The sequence below is a fragment of the Rhipicephalus microplus genome, chromosome 2 (genome assembly GCF_043290135.1).
Source record: "Rhipicephalus microplus isolate Deutch F79 chromosome 2, USDA_Rmic, whole genome shotgun sequence".
NCBI lineage: Eukaryota > Metazoa > Arthropoda > Arachnida > Ixodida > Ixodidae > Rhipicephalus > Rhipicephalus microplus.
Genome location: NC_134701.1, coordinates 300,259,319 through 300,279,832, shown reverse-complemented (window position 1 = coordinate 300,279,832; position 20,514 = coordinate 300,259,319). Strand labels below are relative to the sequence as shown.

The 20,514-nt window shown below is 54.7% G+C and overlaps 2 protein-coding genes across 6 annotated transcripts in view; both read left to right on the top strand.

Annotated features, from left to right (window-relative positions):
- tweek (transmembrane protein KIAA1109 homolog tweek) overlaps positions 1-20,514 on the top strand; it is a 1,194,469-nt gene that overhangs the window by 484,977 nt on the left and 688,978 nt on the right. The gene's annotated exons all lie outside the window — the stretch shown is intronic.
- On the top strand, positions 3,125-4,205 carry LOC142784438 (uncharacterized). The gene has a single exon (XM_075882806.1). It carries the CDS (start codon positions 3,201-3,203, stop codon positions 4,203-4,205), a length of 1,005 nt encoding a protein of 334 aa, XP_075738921.1. The 5' UTR covers positions 3,125-3,200.

The window sequence follows — 20,514 nt, the reverse complement described above, 5'->3', positions numbered from 1 at the left end:
AGTTGGTCTCGTTGTGTCGCTGTAGTGGCCGATTAGTTGATGTCTCGAAGGTGGCCATATCAGTGGGGTCGTCCATGGTCTCGAATATCGAAGATGACGCCAGCGGCTCGGCTTTGCCGAGGGTTTCCCGGCGTCGCAAAGTGATTGGCTCGGGCGATGGATTGGTGATATACGTCACAGAGACGCCTGATCGGAACTCGAGAATGGCAAATGGCAATGGCAGTGATCGGCAGCGAACTAGAAGCGTAGACGGTGCGAAAAGCACTGAGCCATCATCTCTAGAGTCACAAGAGATGGAGACAAAAACAGTAGACTGGGCAGGCACAATGGTGTCATCACAAACTGTGATTTTCCGGCACGTGTCCTTGTCATCGATGACGTCTGTCGAAAATGAGAACAACTCGAGTTCAGTGCAAGCGCAATTGATGATGGCACGATGTGTAGAGAAAAAATTCCACCCTAATATGACATCGCGGGAACAAGATGGCAGCTCAATGAATTCGATCACATAAAGAACATCCTGGATGACGACACGGGCTGTGCAGGCACCGGATGGCTCGACGTGCTGCGCGTTGGCTCTACAAAGGGATAGTCCAGAAACAGGCGTCATGGCTTTTCTGATATGGCGGCAAATGTGGGCATCAATCGCAGAAAGGGCAGCGCCGGTGTTGACAAGGGCAAGCGTCCATGTTACTTCTATAGTGACTTCAATAACATTTCGGGGAGAAATTTAAGGCTTTGTGCATTTCGCCGGAACCGCAGTTCTCGCCTCCTGAACTTTCCTGGCGCACAGGGCTCCGCCGTCGGTGCATGGGGGAAAGAGAGCGGCGGCGAGGAGAAGGCGAGCAGCGAAAGGAGGGTGGGGTTCGGGAGGTAGGATCAGATTGGTAGTCGTCTGAATAAGTGCGGCGGGGTTGATGTGGCGCATACGTGGGCCATGGTGGACGCACACTGTTAGAGTTAGGTGGTGCACAAAAGCGACAGTAACGGGTCACATGTCCAACTAGGCCACAATGAAAACAAATGGGACGGTTGTCTGGCGTGCGCCAAGGGTCGTCGGCTCGTGCGTACTATACGACTGGGCGGGCAGGCTGCGATACTGGTGGGCGAATAGGCGGACTATGAGGGCTGTAACCTTGCATCATAGGCTTGGAAGCGACTGCGGCGTACGTCAGGGGAGCAGCAGTCGGAGCCTGATGGAGCGAAGGCGAGACCTCTTCGGCGACCTGGTTCCTGATGATGTTTTGCAGAGAGGGTGCCAACGGGGAATTCGAATGATCGTGAACAAGCGGCATCAGCGAAAGCTGGCAAGTGACGTCTTCACGAACGAAATCATTAATCTGTAGCAGCAGAGATGAGTTGTCAGGAGCAACAGCCAATCCTGACACTGAAGTCGCCTGTGGATGAGAGTGGCGTGTGGCTGTGCGTTGTTTGGGCAGCTCATCAAAACTTTGGCAAAGACTGACAAGTTCAGACACTGTAGATGGGTTCTTTTTCAGCAGCATCTGAAAGGCATTGTCTTCAATCCCTTGCAAGATATGCCTGATCTTATCGGCATCGGCCATTGTGACATCAACACGGTTACACAGGTCGACAACATCTTCAATGTAGCTGATGAACGTTTGTGGGGGTCTCAGGCGCGCCCGCGACCATTTCACGGGCATTCCGCCGCATAGCCACATCCTTTTTCTTTTTCTGCTCTGGTAACGGCTGTGGGGATCTGAGGCGCGCCTGCGACCATTTCGCGGGCATTCCGCCGCACGGCCACACCCTTTTGCTTCCCTACTCTGTTGACACGACGTGGCGATAGATGGCGCCACGCGCGGGCACGGCGCGCGCCGAGGGAGCGGGTCTCTCTCCGTTGGTCGGCGCCGGGTAAGCACGTGTTTTCCTTTCGTCCGCGTCCCCTTTGGGAATCGCCGGACTGCAGCCTGCCTGGGGTGGCCTTGGGCACCTCGGCAGGCGTGTTTACTTGAGTGCTAGCTTCGGTAGCGTACGCTAAGCCCACAGCGGTGCCTAGTGCTTGAAGTGGTCGTACCACAACGAGCCGCACTTGCCGTAGGCCTACGCGTACGAGGTTTGCCCTAACACTCGCGACCAGGCCCAGTGGCCATCGTGAAAGTGCGCAGCATAGCCGCGAGGGACCTTTTCCCGACCGGCGTGTCAAAGCTCGCCATTGCCAGCTGCGACGTGCTCGCGGTTTTTCCCTTATTGTGAACGTCCGCGTGCGGGTGCCTTTGCTACCCGCGTCCCGGGAGCGGACATTGTACTGTTTGTTCGGGGTGCCGCCAGAGGCAATAAAGTGTTGTGTACTTTTACATTAGAACACTGTCTGTTTGCCGCGCCGCGCTAAACGCCTTATCAGTTGAGCGCGCGCGGAGCGGTGCGCTACACGCGAGTGAACGGAGTAGCGGCCCTGTGGCTCGCTAAGCGTGAACCCGCGGTGATCGTCCGCTGCAGTTAGGAGCGGGGTCACCATACTGGCGCCCAACGCGGTATCAAAGGCTCATTAAGCCTTTGATTAGTCTTAGCCGAGTCAGCCGCCTTTGCGAATCAGGCTCGCTGCGTTTACCCGCGTTATGTCTGCTCCGCGTGAGTTCTGTCCGCTGACGCTTTTAGCAGATACCGCATTGCTCGAGAACAGGGCCAGTGCCCCCCTTGAGCATCACAGTCGTGCACCCTCACTGGTCACAAGCCCCAGTCGGAATGACACGAGGCGCTACGTATCAGCTCCCACTGGAGAGGTAGCGTGTTTTGGGTCCGGGGCCATAGCCCAACCGGAACAGTGCATGCCAAGGGCAAATTGGACTACTACTGCTCCCTTTGGAATGCATGGCAGTTCCATGTCACGGCGCTCCGAAACGGCTCTCAGTGGAGCTTCCGGGGCACAGATCGGCACCGTGGCCTCAGCCGTTGCCGAATTTTGCCCGCTGGCTGCTACGCAACCTAGCAGCCAAGCTCATTTCGAGCACGCGCCTGCACCGCTAGCCGCAAGCGGCCTAGCATTTTCACGTGAAGCTGCCCCAAGAGTCAGCTGTGAAAAACAGGCGCTCCCCAGAGTCGCGACGGCCGGTATCCATTTTGAAACCGCGCCGCTTATCGAGCTTGGAGACAGTTCCCCGTCGCTCGCCCGCGCCGCTAATGCACCGACAGCTTCCTTTGAAGCGGGCGCACAGACGCTGCTGCAAAATGCCGCCCAAATGATTCAGGCACTCACGGGGGCAGTCCAAGCGCTTTCGGCCGTTCCGAAACGCCCTCATCCCGCTGTCATGTTGGCCGTTCCGACCTACAGCGGGTATGGTGATCTGCAAAGTGCAAGAGATTACCTGGACTCCCTCGCACGTTATCAGAGAGCCATGGGTCTAGACGACCAGGAAGTGCTCGGACGCGTCGTCCCGGCTGCACTGACTGACACGGCGGCCAGGTGGCATCGGCTTTCCGGTCACCGAGCAGCAACCCTCGATGAGTTCCGCGCGGCCTTCCTGCGCGAATTCTTACCCGCTGACTACGAGAGTAGGATGCGGCGCGAGCTCGAGCTCCGCACACAAGCTCCTGATGAGTCGCTTCAGGAGTACGTACGCGCGATGGAAGACCTTTTTTCTATCGCTGAGCCCAGAGCCTCGAACGAGGAGCGCGTCGAACGGGTGATTAGGCAGGCACACCCGACTTTTTCGGCGTACCTCCGCGGCAGTCGCTTCCGTGATTTGGAGCAATTGGCCGTCGAAGCAAAGCGCATCCAAGGCGACATTCTCGCCGCGCGTTCCTATCACCCGCCACCGCCAGCCAGCGAGGCCCTCGAACCGCGCTGCGCGTGGGGAGGGGCCATGACCCTTTCTCAGCGGCAACAGCCCGCCGGAGCTGCCTTTGCGGCTACCCCTACAGCTGGGCGCGCGTGGGAGATAAGCGATCGAGCTTTAGATCCCTACACGTACGGGAGGCGGGCAGCCGGTGCTGCATCGCAACTCGACGCGCGCGAGCCGGGACGAAATCCGACCCAGCGCATCACCGGTGGTAACGGTCGTCAGAGCGGTTCCTTTGATCACGCGGCGAACCCACCCCGGCAGCTCGAAGCTGCTTCGTCGCGGGAAAGGGACCGCGATGGAGTGCGCTGTTTCCGCTGCCGTCAACGAGGGCACATAGCGAGGGAGTGCTCCGCGTTTGTGCCTCCTGTGAGGCAGGGAAACGGGAGCGCGGGCCGTTCGTGAAGGCACGAGCGGCCGAACCCTTCCTTCTCCCCTCTGCGTATCGGGCAAGCAGTCTTTCTGGTGCGCACGCGCCGTTTATTTCGGTCACCATTGTCGGTCGCAAATTCTCGGCGTTGCTGGACACGGGCGCAAGCGCTTCGTTGTTTGGCGAACAGGTGTTGTCCCACTTGCAGAAGCGCTCGGTGCGCTTGCGGGACAGCCGAACGACATTCACCCTCGCGAAAGGCGTGGCCCAGTCGGCGGGCGCCGCGAGGTTGACTGTCAGATGGGGAGGCCGAATGAGACGCGCGCGTTTCGTTCATCTTCCAGGGCTCAGTGTTCCTGTGATTCTCGGTCGGGACTTTCTCCTAAAAACCGGTATCGTAGTGGACATTGCGAATGGAGGCTATCGCGACGGACCTTTTTCCGAGCTAAAGCCGTTCATCAGCCCCCCGGCGCTTTCTATTGCCTGTGCAGTTGAAGCGTCGAAACCGTGTCACGTGCAAACTTCGGGGGCAGGCCCCTGCGCTATGCACTCGCCGGCTCAAAATCCCCATTGGGATCGAGCGGCACGACACGAAGAGGCTCCGCATCCTCTGATCGCCTGTGCGACTCAATTGAATGATACACAGAAGGCTCGTTTGTCGGCACTGTTGCGCGAATACAATGAGCTCTTCACCGATCAACCCGGCTGTACCGATTTGGTGAGCCATTCGATCGAAACTGGCGACGCGCTTCCTTTGAAGTGTAACCCCAGGCCCGTCAGCCAGGCCAAGAGGCAGGTAATTGACGGCTTGCTGGACGAGATGCTCTCATCTGGCATTGTTCGCCGTTCGTCCAGCGCCTGGGCGTCTCCAATTGTGTTGGTGCCTAAGAAAGATGGCAGTCATCGCCTGTGCGTAGACTATCGCCGTCTCAACAGAGTGACTCGTAAGGATGCCTATCCGCTCCCCACGATTAGCTCCATCGTAGGAAACCTCGGCACTGCGCGGTATTTTACCACATTAGATGCCTCCAAAGGTTACCTACAGGTCCGGATGGATGAGCGTGACCGGTGCAAGACCGCGTTCACGTCCCACAGAGGGTTATTTGAGTTCACTCGTATGCCCTTTGGTCTTTGCAATGCTCCTGCGACTATTCAGAGACTCATGGACCGCGTCCTCGGGGAAGCAAAGTGGTCTTACTGCATGTGCTACCTCGACGACATCGTGATTTATTCACGAACCTTCGAAGAGCATTTGGCCCACATTGCCGATGTGCTCGAGAGGGTGAGAGCCGCCGGGATGACGTTAAATTCCGCAAAGGCCCAACTAGCGCAAACCCGAGTTCAGTTACTTGGCTTCACGCTGGGCGAAGGCTCCATTGAGCCAGATCGGGAGAAACTTCGAGCAATCCTCGATTTCCCCGCGCCCAAGGACGTACGCGGCCTGCGCCGCTTTCTCGGAATGGCCAATTTTTACCGGTCGTTCATTCCGTCCTGTGCCCGAGTGCAGGCGCCCTTGACCAAGCTCTTGGGTAAGTCAGCGGAGTGGCGATGGGGACCTGAGCAGCAAGAGGCGTTTTGCCGTCTGTCTAGCGCCATTGCGGAGACAGCGCAGCTCAAGCTCCCCGACCTGACGAGACCGTTTGTTGTCCAGACTGACGCAAGCGATCTGGGATTAGGAGCAGTTCTCCTAGAGGAATACGATGTTGTGTTGCAGCCGCTGGCCTTTGCCAGCCGCTCGTTGATACCCGCGGAAAGGAATTATTCCGTGACCGAGAGGGAGTGTCTCGCCATCGTGTTTGCACTGCGGAAGTTTGATGTCTACCTTGATGGGACGAAATTTGTGGTGCAAACAGATCACAGCGCGCTTAGCTGGCTGATGCGGCTCCGTGAGCCTGCAGGCAGGCTAGCGCGCTGGGCTCTCCTAATACAGCATTATGACTTTTCAGTGCAGTATCGGAAGGGGAGCACTAACGTGGTAGCTGGAGCGCTATCTCGTGCCCCAGTGTCGACCAGGAGCCTGGATCCCGGTGCGACAACCGCTAGCGGTGCCTTTGCGCAAGCAAGCGGCGCGGGCGAAACGGCGGCGGAGCCGCCGAGTGGAGAAAAGGGTGAGTGCGGCGACGAGCAAACCCTTTCCACGGGCCAGGCAAGCAGCGCGCCGCGAAGCGGGCGAGAGGGGGAGCGAAAGGGAAGCGAACCCGTGACGCCAATGCGAGCGGAGGCGATGGCTGCAGTCCTGAGTGGGAACGATACCAAGCTCCCCTTTGGGAGAATGGGAATCGCTTTCAGCAGACAAGAGTTACTGAAGGCCCAGCAAGATGATCCGTTTTGTCGCGAGTTGAGCGACGGTCTCAGGGAGACGGAGCGCCGAGACGCTGCTGGTAGTGCGGCGGGCGCAGGGGGACGGGAACCGGCGTGTGTCGCTGGGTCCCCCGCGGATACATACTTGCTGGACCATGATGGACTCCTGCTGAAGTATATAGCCACCGATGAGGAGTCAGTGGACCCGTTTAAGGTGGTTGTGCCCAAAAGTCTGAGAGGAGCACTGTTGCGAGCCTCTCACGACGAGCCCATTGCCGGTCACCTGAGTGGCTCTAAAGTTTTCGCGAAACTGAGCAAGGTTGTGACTTGGCTTGGCATGAAGCGTGACATTTTCCGCTATTGCCGTTCCTGCCACGTCTGTCAAACGGTGAAACCAAGGGGTGGCAAGCCGCCCGGCTTGATGAAACCGATTGTCAGTGAGCGTCCGTGGCAAGTAGCCACCTGCGATCTAATGGGGCCGTTCCCCAGGAGTAAGCAGGGGTTCATACATCTGATGGTAGTTGTTGATCATTTTTCCAAATGGGTGGAGCTGTTTCCGCTGCGGAAAGTGACAGCGCGAGCGGTGCTAGAGAGGCTACAGGAAGTGTTTTGTCGGTTCGGCTTTCCGAAAAGATTGATCACGGACAATGCGTCGTATTTCACCGCTCGGATGTTTGGTGATACGTGCCGTTCCCTAGGAATAGATCACTGCACCACTTCGCCCTACCATCCCCAGTCCAATTTGACGGAGCGAACCAATCGTACGCTCAAACCGATGTTGGCGGCCTTTGCCGAAAGTCAAAGGGACTGGGCAGACCATTTGAGTGAACTCGCGTTTGCAATCCGAACCTCCGAGAGTCACTCTACTGGTTTCTCTCCCGCATTCCTTAATTTCGGAAGGGAGTTGGCAAATCCGGTGACCAGTGTCATGCAATGCCAGCTCGGAGACGAGGAAGAACCGGCAGACTGTTCTGCTTACGCTTCCACACTTCGGGACAGGCTTTGTCGAGCTCTCAGTAGAGCGAGGCAAAGTTTGGCATCGGCCAGGGCCGAGCAAAAAGCCCAGTACGACCGAAAACGTCGCCGCCTTTCATTTAAGGTGGGTGACCTCGTCCTGAAGCGCAACCACGCTCTTAGCGACGCGAGCAAGGGTTTCTCAACTTCGCTCGCTCCAAAGTGGCTTGGTCCGTACCGAGTGGAAAAAAGCTTGGACTCCACTCGCGTACTTGCTGAAAGACCCGCTTTCGGGAAAACTCAGCCGTGCCCATATCGCAGACCTGAAAGCCTTTGCGTCGAGGTCTGACGAGCCTGCGCCAGCGCCCAGTGGCTCTTCGCGCAAGCAACGGCGCACACCCGGCGCGGCGGACCGCATTCGGACCACGCACCGGTATAATCTGAGGAAGCGGTCACCTTAGTGATTTCGCGCCGGACGGCGGGCTTATTTCCGCAACCGAAGGCCCTCATTTTTACTTTCTAGTCTCAGTGAGCTAACTTCTTTACAGCCAGTGCTTGCAAAGAAGTCTGTTCCGCCCAGTTGCTGCTGCTGATTGTCATGTGGGTGCTGTTGTTACTTGATGTAACAACAGCACCCACATGGCGCGAACAAAGGCGGCCGCCGAGGGGAGGGCCACCGACAGGAAGACGCCGGATCCAGCACCGCTGAGCCAGCTCTCGGACGCGGACCTGGCGGCCCTGTGCCGACAGCGAATGGGGGAGGACCCCCATTTCGCGGCACTACTATCAGGGCTGCCACCGCCCGTAGCCACCGACGGACCACCCATGGACGGCGTCGCCACCATGGATGTCGACCGTCTTTTGGAACTATAAGGCACAGTGAAGCCCCCCCCCCCCCCCCTTAAGAACACTGCAGCAGGCAAAATATATGTTTTTTGGATTTGTCAAGTGTATTCTTGTGTTGTTTATTTTTTTTCCCCCTTCAGCAGCAGTTGCAGAGCGAGGCTGAGGCTAGCTGTTGCCCATTGCATGACGCTTTTGCATGCATGGGCGACGACCGGCTGCCTTTGCAGACCGGTATATAGGGTGAATAAGGAGAGGAGGATGTGGGGATCTGAGGCGCGCCTGCGACCATTTCGCGGGCATTCCGCCACACGGCCACACCCTTTTGCTTCCCTGCTCTGTTGACACGACGTGGCGATAGATGGCGCCACGCGTGGGCACGGCGCGCGCCACTGCGCGCGCCGAGGGAGCGGGTCTCTCTCCGTTGGTCGGCGCCGGGTAAGCACGTGTTTTCCTTCGTCCGCGTCCCCCTTTGGGAATCGCCGGACTGCAGCCTGCCTGGGGTGGCCTTGGGCACCTCGGCAGGCGTGTTTACTTGAGTGCTAGCTTCGGTAGCGTATGCTAAGCCCACAGCGGTGCCTAGTGCTTGAAGTGGTCGTACCACAACGAGCCGCACTTGCCGTAGGCCTACGCGTACGAGGTTTGCCCTAACACTCGCGACCAGGCCCAGTGGCCATCGTGAGAGTGCGCAGCATAGCCGCGAGGGACCTTTTCCCGACCGGCGTGTCAAAGCTCGCCATTGCCAGCTGCGACGTGCTCGCGGTTTTCCCTTTATTGTGAACGTCCGCGTGCGGGTGCCTTTGCTACCCGCGTCCCGGGAGCGGACGTTGTACTGTTTGTTCGGGGTGCCGCCAGAGGCAATAAAGTGTTGTGTACTTTTACATTAGAACACTGTCTGTTTGCCGCGCCGCGCTAAACGCCTTATCAGTTGAGCGCGCGCGGAGCGGTGCGCTATACGCGAGTGAACGGAGTAGCGGCCCTGTGGCTCGCTAAGCGTGAACCCGCGGTGATCGTCCGCTGCAGTTAGGAGCGGGGTCACCATACGGCGCATGGCAATAGATGACGCCACGTGCGGGCGCGGCACGTGTCTTACGTGCGCGCCGAGAGAGTGGTCTCTCCTCCGTGGTCGGCGCCGGTTAAGCACGTGTTTTCTTTGTCCGCGTCCCCTTTGGGAATCGCCGGACTGTAGCCTGCCTGGGGTGGCCTTTCGCACCTCCGCAGGCGTGTTCACTTGAGTGCTAGCTTCGGTATTGTACGCTAAGCCCACAGCGGTGCCTAGTGCTTGAAGTGGTCGTACCCCACCGAGCCGCACTTGCCGTGTGCCTGCGCATACGAGGTTTGCCCTAACACTCGCCACCAGGCCCAGTGACCATCGCGAGAGTGCGCAGCATAGCCGCCAGAGACCTTTTCCCAACCGGCGTGTCAAAGCTCGCCATTGCCTGCTGCGACATGCTCGCGGTTTTTCCTTATCGTGAATGCTGCCTGCGGGTGCCTTTGCTCCCTGCGTCCCGGGAGCGGACGTTGTACTGTTGTTCAGGGTGCCGCCAAAGGCAATAAAGTGTTGTGTATTTTCGTATGGAAACACTGTCTGTTCTGCTGCACGGCTCTAAACGCCTTACTGGTTGAGCACGCGCAGGGCGGTGCGCTACACGCGAGTAGGTGACAGAGTCGCGGCCCTGTGGCTCGCTAAGCATGAACCCGCAGTGATTATCCGCTATGGTGAGTGGCGGAGTCACCATATGTTTCACCTTTTTGCTGTTTGCGGCCACGCAGCCATTGCTCGGCTCAAAGGTTGCGAACAGCGGAGCGCACGAATACTTCCGTCACGTACTGTTTGAAAGAAGCCCACGTTGAGAAGTCACGTAGGTAGTTTCGATGCCACACACTGGGGACGCCGCTTAAATAAAATGACATGTAGCTGAGCTTCGCAGCGTCATCTCAGCAGTTGATCACGCTTACCCATTCGTATTCGGTGAGCCAGTCTTCAACGTCCTCCTCTTCTGTACCGCTGAAGGTTGGTGGATCGCATTTACGCGATGGGCCAGGGCAGACCAATGTGGGCACCAGGACAGCAGGTTGTTGCTGCGGTTGATTTTGTGCTTCATCCGGCATTGCAGAGGCTGGCTTGAGTTTCCAGCCTTGAAGTTCCAAGTTGGCAGGACCCCGCACCTCCACCACTTGGTACGGGGGTTTAACAAGATTCACAGTGACCGGGAAGATAGCAGCAGCAGCAGGCAAAACGTAGCCAGGGAACGAACAGCTGAGCGAGCCCGGTGATGGCAATGTGCTTTCGCATGTGTCCATCTTCTTCCTCACACACCGAACACTTGTTCTCTTTTCACTAACAATTCATCACAGCCCCCCCCCCTCCCACTTGCATTAATATTCGTAGCATAAAAAAGAAGCGGACGCGGACACTGAAGAAACACATACACAGGACGGGCGCTAGACACCACGTCTGAGTTTGTATTCAACGCACATCCTGTGTATGTGTTCCTTAGGTGTGTTGGAAATGCATCTGCCTTTTTGTAGATAGAGAAGGAAAACGACGATGTGACAGAGAGACAGAGAGAAGTTTGGCCTGTGTGGCGTTTAGTAGCCTGTGTGGCGTTTGAATATAACCTGTGTGACAAGTGTTTTAATATGTGAAAGTAAATAATTTCCTTTGTTATGAGGTTGAAGTCAACATTTCAGGAGTGGGATGGTAATCTAGTTGCCAACGGATGTGTGAATGTGAGTTTTGGTCAGTGCACGGAACTGGTAACCCTCTGCTATAAGCTATCCAAGAAGAAGAGAGAGTGCTATTGACCCTGCTGGAATGACTGATTTCAGTCAGCGCAGCACAGCCTCAACCAGCGCCAATGTTCCAGGTGGTCACTAACTTTAGCCGCATCATCTTTTCCTTCGACGGCTCCGAGGATGCTCCATCGATGCGGGAGTGCATCAAGAATGTTCATCGCACTACTAACCTTCACGGGTGGCCAGCTGCATACATGCTCGAAACTGCCAAGGACTGACTGGTCGGAGCTGCCAATGAGTGGTAGCATTTGAGGAGCGCCCAAATCACATCAAGAGAGGATTTCGAGGTACGTTTCTGTTGTATCTTTATCCACCGTGGCTTTAGAGTTTACGCTACAGGCCATCGTCTGCTCTCAACCGGAAACATTGTGGTGAAAACAGATGCCTCGAGTCTACAAAAACCAGAAGTTGCGCCAACTGCAGCCTCCAAAAGACACGTAGACCCGCTTTTTAAACAAGCTCCGCCGCACGTCGAGAACTCGGGAGATCATAAAACACTGACAACTAAGGAGGCCGGAGATCTGAAGCCCAATATGTCTGCCGGAGCAATAGGAAAACCAAAGGACAAGAGTGAAGTCTAAGCTGAGGGTGAAGGAAAACCAAAAAGACAAGGACGAAGCCGAAGATCACGACAAAGAAAAGCAGACGGAGCTCCCGACACAATTCTGCAAGAAAAGACAGTGTGGTGGAAAGAGTGAAGGAAACCACAAAAACACCGAAAGGGAAGGCATGCGAAGAACCGAAGCCTAAGACGTCTGCCGGGGGCGAAAGACAGTCGGAAGACAAGCACACAGCCGAAGCTGAAAGCAGGGAAAAGCAGATTAACTCTCAACACGGTGCTGTGAGAAGAGGCAGCGAATCGATGAGAGTGAATAAAAAACCCAGATTGGCAAAAGAAACATTCGGAAAAGACGGCGAAGAGGGAAAGAGAAGCGAAGACCATGAAGAGACAGCTCTTGGAAAAAAGCCGACTTATGAGGATAAGCAGGAGGAGGGTGAGGCTGCAGAAGACAAAAAGCCACAAGACCAGTCAAGCCAAGACGCAACGGAAGGCAAGGAATCGGAAAAGCGGGGGAAAATTGCCGAAGACCAGACGCAAAGGAAAAAAAAAAAAAGAATGAACAGCTCCGGACCAACCCGAACGAAAATAGTGAGCTGAAGCCAACAGAACCAGACAACACCAAGAATATTAGAGGTGGTGCCAGAACAAATCCAAAGAAAGAACCGCTGTAGAGAGGCCAACAAAAGTTGAAGCCTGAAACTCACCAAGCGTCGAAGTCGCAGTTTAGACAAGAGGACGCTGGCATCATGCCCAGTGTGGCTTTCCTCAAAGTCAAGCCAGTCAAGATGGCTGGAAGCTACGACGTTGCCTTGAAAGTTTCACACAATGAATGGGTGAACTTCTGCATGCCATGAAGAACTTAACGCGCCATTGTATAGGTATAGCTGTTTTTTATGTTGTTCATGTTTTTTCTTTATCTCGTTTCCTTCATGTGTCATTTATTAAGTATTTCATATAGGAGGATGGTTGAATGTTTGTATGTCAAGTCAGCTAAGAACATTCTCAGGAGGGATTTGACGATGACGTTAAGCATTGCAGGATGTACGAATGATGAAAATGCACGTGCCTTTTTGTAGATAAAGAAAACTACGGCGTGACAGAGAAACTCTTGTGAGGTTTGGCCTGCGTGGCGTTCAGTAGCCTGTGTGGCGTTTGAGTATAGCCTGTGCGACTGCTGTTTCAATATGTAAGAGTAATTTATTTCTTTTATTACAAGGCTTCAAGTGCGCTACGAATCTGAATGCAAGTGCCTCGAACCAACTAGCCTGCATCACTGCTTTGACATCGCCCCTCCCCCCCCTCTTGCTTTGTTAGCATGGAGAGGGTACGAATCGTCAACATGAGAGCACTAAAGAAATCAGTTCTGTTTTAGCCAGAAGGAAGACAAGTCTACTTGTCAAAACATCGGCTCGATACAACTCCTCCTAGCGAATTTTTTTAGTGGCCAATTGTGAAAGATAATGAAATAGTACCTCTTCTTCTGGCTTTATATAGGGTCTTCAGAATTATCTGGGCTGTCAGAGTAAGGTAAATTTATAAGGCTTTTTTTTAAGAAAAAGAAATATTTGGGCCGTCAAAGTTCTTTTTCTTTTTTGGACTTTGTAGGGACTGTGACATTGTCTGAAAAGAATCGAGCAGGCTAGGATAAATACCAAGTCATGCTTTTTTTTGACAATGTAGGGGTCAGATCACCACAGCTATGTCTAAAAAAAAGCTCACAAGACCTACCAGTACATCCGATCATGAACTTTGTATTCACACATGCACTCGTGAAAACACTCGATGCCTGCTGTACCCCACCTAACTGGCTACGCATTGTACATTTGCATCCCCAATTTACGACACTGATACAGTGAAAGCTCGTTAATTCACACCTCATTATTTCGAATATTTGGATAATTCGAAATGGTCGCCGCAGTCCGGTCCACAGTGCATAGGAGACCATGTGTAAAATGATTCGTTAATTCGAACAGAAATTGCTGCCTCTACTTTAGATAGATAGAAAATGTGGCCAAGTACCCTTTGCAACGGGCGGACTCAATGAAGTGTCCTAGCCATATTGTAAAAAAAAAAAAAACACGAAAGAAAACTTGAGTTAAAAAACACACACGTCGGAGTTCACAAGTCACATACTTCCAGCGCCGTGTGTGTCAGCCGTGGGTGACCGTCTTGTGTCCCTCTACCACTCTTCGAGGCGAGCTTTCGTGGTGTGCACACTTTTGCCACAGCAGTTTCCCTCCGAATCAAGAAATCCGAGGGCTTGCGGCAGGGTGGTGCCCTCTACCGTAGGGGGAGTAAACTTCGAACATCGTAGGAGCAAGTGCTCGATAGTCTCCCGCTCGCCACCGCAGAACCTGCACACCGCCGCGCGCGTCTCAAAGGCGCAATCATAACGGCTTCGATAGTCGAGAGTGCGCAGCGCGCCCGCCCGAGCCTCGAAGAGGAGGGCACCACCACAGCTGTTGTCGTATAGCGCTGGCTCCGTCGCAATATCTCTCTTGCTTTCCCGGTAGATGTTGAGGGCAGTCTTAAGGAGCATGGCTGAATGCCACATTTCTTCCTCTGCTTCACGAACACGGTCACAAATGCCCTTTGCAGTCTCTCGCTCAGGTCCCGTTTCTATATAGTCGAGGAGGCCGTATTTTCGCTGCAAGAACATCACTCTGGACCTCCATTGAGTGCGGATGCCCTTGATGTAAATATATCGAGAGAGCCTGCATGCCCACCTGTTGTCATTCATGGTCCATAGCCGACATACGAACATGATTTTGCTGCGAGCCTCTCGAGCCTCGAACGTGGACCATCCGACATCCCCCTGGATAGCCTCCACGGCGACACGGCCATGGCATCCCAAGGCTATGCGGCCCATCTCTCGTTGCGCACGTTCCAGCTAATGCCGTGTTGGGGCTGACAGACATAAGCCGAGTTAGCGTAGGTAAGTCCAGGTACATGTACGGCTTTTCACAGGTCGCGCACCATGTGGTATCAGCTGCAGCCCCACAGGCATTGTCGACGCAGTATGCTGCTGGCTCGCTGTGTCACTTGTCTCAAGAAAGTTTCATGCTCCGCTATGAGCTTGTCTGAGGTGGACAGTAACACGCCTAGATAGCGGTATTCCTCCAGTCTTGGAAGCTCCTCGCCATTCGGTAGTACCAGAGCAGCCTCAGCACAATCACCAGAGAACTGGAGCGCCGCTGACTTCTTCGGATTGAAGGCCAGGCCTAGGGTGTCCAGGTGGTTGGCTGATGTCTCGACCAGATGCTGCAGTTGTGCCGTATTTTCGGCCAGCAGCACGAGTTCATCCGCGAAAACAAGGCCGGGGAGTGTCCAAGTCGTTGGGGTGCCGTCGTAGGACCCATTCAGCTTGAACCACACACCTGAATCCAGGAGGGCATGTTCCAGACCCGCTGTAACATATACAGCAATGGGGTAAGAGGGCAGCCTTGTTTCAGTCCCCGCTGTACTGTTACTGGGCGCGTGCGGGTTCCACCAAAGGTGGTTTTAACTGTGTTGCCAGTGTAGAGTCGGTGCAGTAGCAGGCGATTAGCCCGCGGGATTCCCTGCGTGCGATCTCGATGCTCTGTAGGAGCAAAAAGAGATTGTCCTCTCCTGGCTGATTCCGACGGAAGCCATTTTGCAGCTCAGTAAGTGGTCCCTGCATTTCCGCCCACCCACTCATCCATCTCTCGATGACCTGTGTGAAAAGTCTATACAGCACGCTGGTGACGGTGAGTGGTCTATAATCGTGCAGTTGGTCGGTCACTGTTGCCTCCCCTCTTGGGCATCAGACACACTTTGCCGCGGCGCCAGTCCTCTGGGATGGGGTCACCATTAATAATGCCGGTGAAGATGGACGCTAAGGTCTCTCTTGCATTTTGTCCAAGCCGTTTCACTAGCCCAGGTGGAATTTCATCCAGTCTTTTGGCGCTGTGGGCTCCAATGTTGGACATGGCTCGGTCGATTGCCACACGGGACACCTTTCATTCGCACTCCGCCGTGGTGCCGTTGTCCATCTCACATTTTTTTCCGCGAGGCTGGTACGACACTCCCTATTGTTCTGGCGACGGGTTGTCATACATTCGCTGCATGTGGCTTGTCAGGTGTTCTGCAAGGTCTGTGACAGCTTGACCTGTTGCGTCTCGGAGAGTTGGAATGGGGGCCTCGTGGTTGAGCGACGAGATATATGTCCAGAATTTGCGCGGTCCGTTGTTGCCAGCTTCTGTAATCGCACGCAGTTGTTTTTTATTGCTTTCCGCGATTTTCTTCAGGACCATCTGTTGCATGTCTCTCTTGGTACGCAAGAACTTCTGCCACGCCTGTTGGCATTCCTCAATCGAGAGGCGCTTTACTGCGTGTCAGTGAGCTCTATTGGCCTTACGTCGCGCTTCAAGGGCCGTTTTCACCTGCTGGTCCCACCAGGCCTTTGGTCTGGGCCTCCTCGGGATTGTATGCGCTTCTCATAGTGACACATAGTGCGTAAAAGTTCTCCCACGAACTCCTTGTATCTGGGCCTCCTCGGGATTGTATGCGCTTCTCATAGTGACACATAGTGCGTAAAAGTTCTCCCACGAACTCCTTGTATGTGGTTTGCTGCGCAAGTATGGCATTCTCTTCGAAGTCCTCCGCCACTCGTTCAAAGGATGTTGCCGGTAGGTAACGGCGAGCTAACTTGCGGCATTGTGTCCGACGATTCTGATGGACAGAGGTAGAGAATGTCAGGGCGATGCGATTGCGGTCGCTACCCAAACTATAGCGCCCACTCTCATCCACATGCACTCTTGTCAGGTGTGCCGCTAGATTAGGCAATGTGAGGATATAGTCGATGCAAGATCGACTATTTCTGGCGCTCCATGTAGTCTTGCCTATGCAGTCGGGGTGGAGGTTGGCGACTTCAAGGGAGAGCGTTTCTGCTAGCTGCAGCATAAGTACACCGTTATGGTCCTGGAAACCATCGATGCTTTGGACATGTCCATTGAAGTCTCCCATAATTAGGATCTCTCTGTTGGAGCCCCAGCGTTGAATGTCTTCCGTGATACATTGGGCGATGCATCTGTTTTCAGCATTTTGCCCTGGATCAACCCTGAAGTATAGGACTGCAACAAGCACGGGCATGTCCAAGATAGCACCCGTCATCCACATGTGTTCCTTGCAGGAGCCCTCCAGTTTCTTCCAGTTGCTTTCTATGCCGTTGCGCCACAAGACACCTATTCCGCCTCCTTTGCGGGAGCCGGGCTCTCGTTGTTACCCGCCCATTGCCAATTTGGGTGTACCCAGTGGCTCCTCTTGCCCGAGGAGGTGAGTCTCCGCGACTGCGTATAGTGTCATCTTCTCGGTTTCGAGCATCTGGTACAGCTCCTCCCATTTGCTACATTTCTGCCCTCCATGAATATTGAGGAAGCCGACATTCGCATTGGCCTCTTTTTTTCTCCGGCGGCGGCAACGTCTCTTCATTGTGTTAAGTTTGGGAGTATAGCGTGTTTGACCAGCTGCGGCCATTGTACAGCTATCAGTCGGCAGACAATGTCCCCCACCATGTGGAAGAGGTCTGGGTGCGCACTAGGGCTGGGTGGTCGCCATGGGAAAATTGCGGGGTGGGTGGTGCCCTCGTGTGGTATCCATGTCTGCGGAGCTGGGCTTGCCCTTGGTGGGCATGGTTGTGTGCTTTGGGTCGGTAGAAGCGCCGTGTTCATCAAGTACATGGGTGGGGGATGGATGGGGGGGGTCCTGGATGTTGTCTCTGATCTCCCTGTGTGGTGTATTGTGAGTCACGGCTGCCATTCCAAGAGATTTCGGTGGCGGGGGCGCGGCTGGCGTCTCCGGGGTAGGCGAGGAGACATTTGGGTCTGACTTCCGCCGAGGTGAGCGTTTGGACTTGTCTCTGCTCCTTCGAGGCCTCTGTAGTCCTAAAAAAGGGTGTATCGCTTGGGCCAGTTGGGTCGCGACTTGGTGCGTTGTAGCTGACAGGTAGTGGATCCCGTCCTGGGCTAGTCGCTTTTCGCCTGCCAGTGTATCGGATAGGTCAACAAACGTCGCCTTTAGAGCTCCACATAGCTTCCTAAGCTCAGTGTTAAGTAGCATTGCTTTTGCCCGCATTGCTTTGCCTTTAGTTGCAACTTCGGGGGCTGAGCATATGACCAGCTTCTGCGTAAATGGGGCCACACTCTCCCGTATGGCTTGGACGATATCTCCAGGCTGTGATCCATTAAGGACATCCTGTATACCAGCGTGTAGGACCACCAGCCCTGCTCTGTGGCTTTCGCCTTCGCTGTGTCGTCGGAGCAGATGTTGTAGCCTGTCGGCGGTCGCCTTGCGTTCGGACCTTTTCACAATCACAGTATTGTCCCATATTCGTTGAAGAGCGCCCGCGATTCGAGGTGCATTGCCGTCACCGATGACTAGAACCTCAGGTGCAGAGCCTGACGGCCCCTTTTTCTTCTCCTGTCTGTTCCTGGGTGTTGGTATGAGGCCTGCCATTGGCCTCAGCTCCACTGCTGACCTGCAAGGCGCGGGTTCGAATCTTGGCTGCGGCGGCTGCATTTCCGATGGAGGCGGAAATGTTGTAGGCCCGTGTGCTCAGATTTGGGTGCACGTTAAAGAACCCCAGGTGGTCTAAATTTCCGGAGCCCTCCACTACGGCGTCTCTCATAATCATATAGAGGTTTTGGGACGTTAAACCCCACATATCAATCAATGGCCTCAGCTTCATTGCTTTCAGCTTTTGTCCTGTGTCCTGTTTTCCTAGTCTTTTCAGAATTGCATGCTTCGCTGGCTTGTTCCTTGCCTCCATTCGCAGTATCGAGAGCGTGGTCGGCGTTGTGCTCGTGCAGCCGAGCATTCTCGCCCCTATGCATGGTCGTTTTCGGAGCGCTTCTCCGCTCTTGTGGCTTCTGTGGTGATTGGCCGCTTCCCTCCTCTACTTCCGGCTGTTTCACTTCTCGAGTGGTTTCTTCAGGAGCCTGGGAAGAGCAGCTAAGCATAGCATCTTCTTGGTGTTCTTGAAGGGTCGGCTTCGCTATGGGGATACCGCTTGGATCAGGTTTGGCATAGTATGCCTCTAGTTGATCCTTCACAGGCCTTCCGAGCGTCTCCACTTCCTGCTCTGAGGCTCGAAGCCTTGTTTCGAGTGACCCCACTATGTTGCAGAGGTTGCATGTGAAGGGCGCCACATCTGCGGCATCTGTGCATGCGAAGTCCGTTTCATCTAGATACACCCACCTCCGGCACCTGTCACATTGAACCATCGGCTCCTCGCGTTCCTTTCTCTTCGATCGCTTTGCCATTGTCTTGCAGGTAAGCTAGGAGAACGGGCGGGCGGTCAGGCGGAGCGTCGCAGCAGCTGGTGCAGTGAAACGTAGGCTGGCACCACTTCTCGTCCGTATGTGACGATGTTCGTGCTGTTTCCGAGGCCTCTAAGACGAGGTCGGCATGTCCGGCAAGCTAGGCCTTGTACCTTCGGAGGAGGTTTGTACGGCGCGATACACTGTCTCCACACATAGATGGTATTCGGATGATTCCTGTGATCTGATGACACAGTTACCCGGATGTGGGGCGCAGGGCTTGCTTGCATACGCTTTTACGGCTCCTTATATTACACACATCACTTACACATGATGAACAGGCACGTGTTCCACGAGCGGGTTTTGTATTGCGTAGCCCGCGTGTCAGCTTTAGCGTGTCAGCTCCGGATAATTCGTCATCATCGTCAAACACCAGTGGAAGCTTTTACGGCCGAACGATAGGTGGCACGACCGGTTTTTTCGAGATTCAAGTGGCCTCCGAGCAAAGGGCGAGCAAAGTATGGCCTCTAAAATCCAGGGAGCAATTTTTTTTTTTCCGTAGCCCTCCCGGTATCTCAGCGCCTGGAGCCACTTGTATACGCGGGACCCGCGGGACGCTGAGGAGTCGGCGGAGTAGTCCGAGCAGTCTTAGGCCGCACCCGGCAGCGTCACTTTGTTCCTCGAGCACGTTGTCTGTTCACGCCATCAAGCCATCTTATTCCGCATCGAAGTTGCAAGATGCCGTGGGGAAACTACTGCACGAAGACTGTCAAGGAGAAGGTGGAGATTTCGCGAGAGGTTGACCGAGGGAACTCGAGCAAATACGAAATTGCGAGGAAGCACGGCATACCTCCGAGCACGTTGTCAACCTACATATGCAACAGGACGGCCATTGAAAACGCCTATGAAGCCGAGGATTTTGGCGCCAGTCAAAAAGGGCTAAGGACAGTGAAGTTCCCGGAACTGGAGTCAGCTTTGATTATCTGGATTAAAGAAATGAGAGCCCAGAGCATCACATTGAGCGGCCCTATCATCATGGCCAAGGCAGCCGATTTCGCCCTGCGCTTGGACATTGAAGACTTTGTAGCCTCCGAATGATGGTTTCAACGTTTCAGGGAGCGGCACAATCTCGTATTCCGCACGTTATCCGGCGAGGCAGAGGAAGTGGACGCCAAAACATGCGCTACTTGGAGAAGCGACACCCTGCAGCAGTACTTGGAGAGCTACTCACCACAGGATGTGTTTAACGTTCACGAGACAGCGTTATTTTTCAAGTTGCAGCCAGACAAGACGATCACCTACAAGGGAGACAGCTGTGCCGGCGGCAAGCGCAGCAAAGAGCGTGTCACTGTTCTGGTCGCCGCAAATATGACCGGTATGGAAAAGGTCCCCCTTTTTTGATTGGCAAAGCACTCAAGCCACGGTGCTTCAAAAACATGCGCTCACTGCCGACGGAGTACGCCGCAAACAAGAAAGCCTGGATGACAGGTTATTTATTCAGGATGTGGCTACTGAAATTTCACAGGCGAATGGAACTGGGCGGCAGACACGTTCTTCTTGTCGTCGACAACTGTTCGGCACACAAAGTCGACGTTGAGCTGAGAGCAA

What these genes read in the sequence shown, in the direction of transcription:
- LOC142784438 (XM_075882806.1), top strand. Translation starts at nt 3,201, where the DNA reads ATGATTCAGGCACTCACGGGGGCAGTCCAAGCGCTTTCGGCCGTTCCG.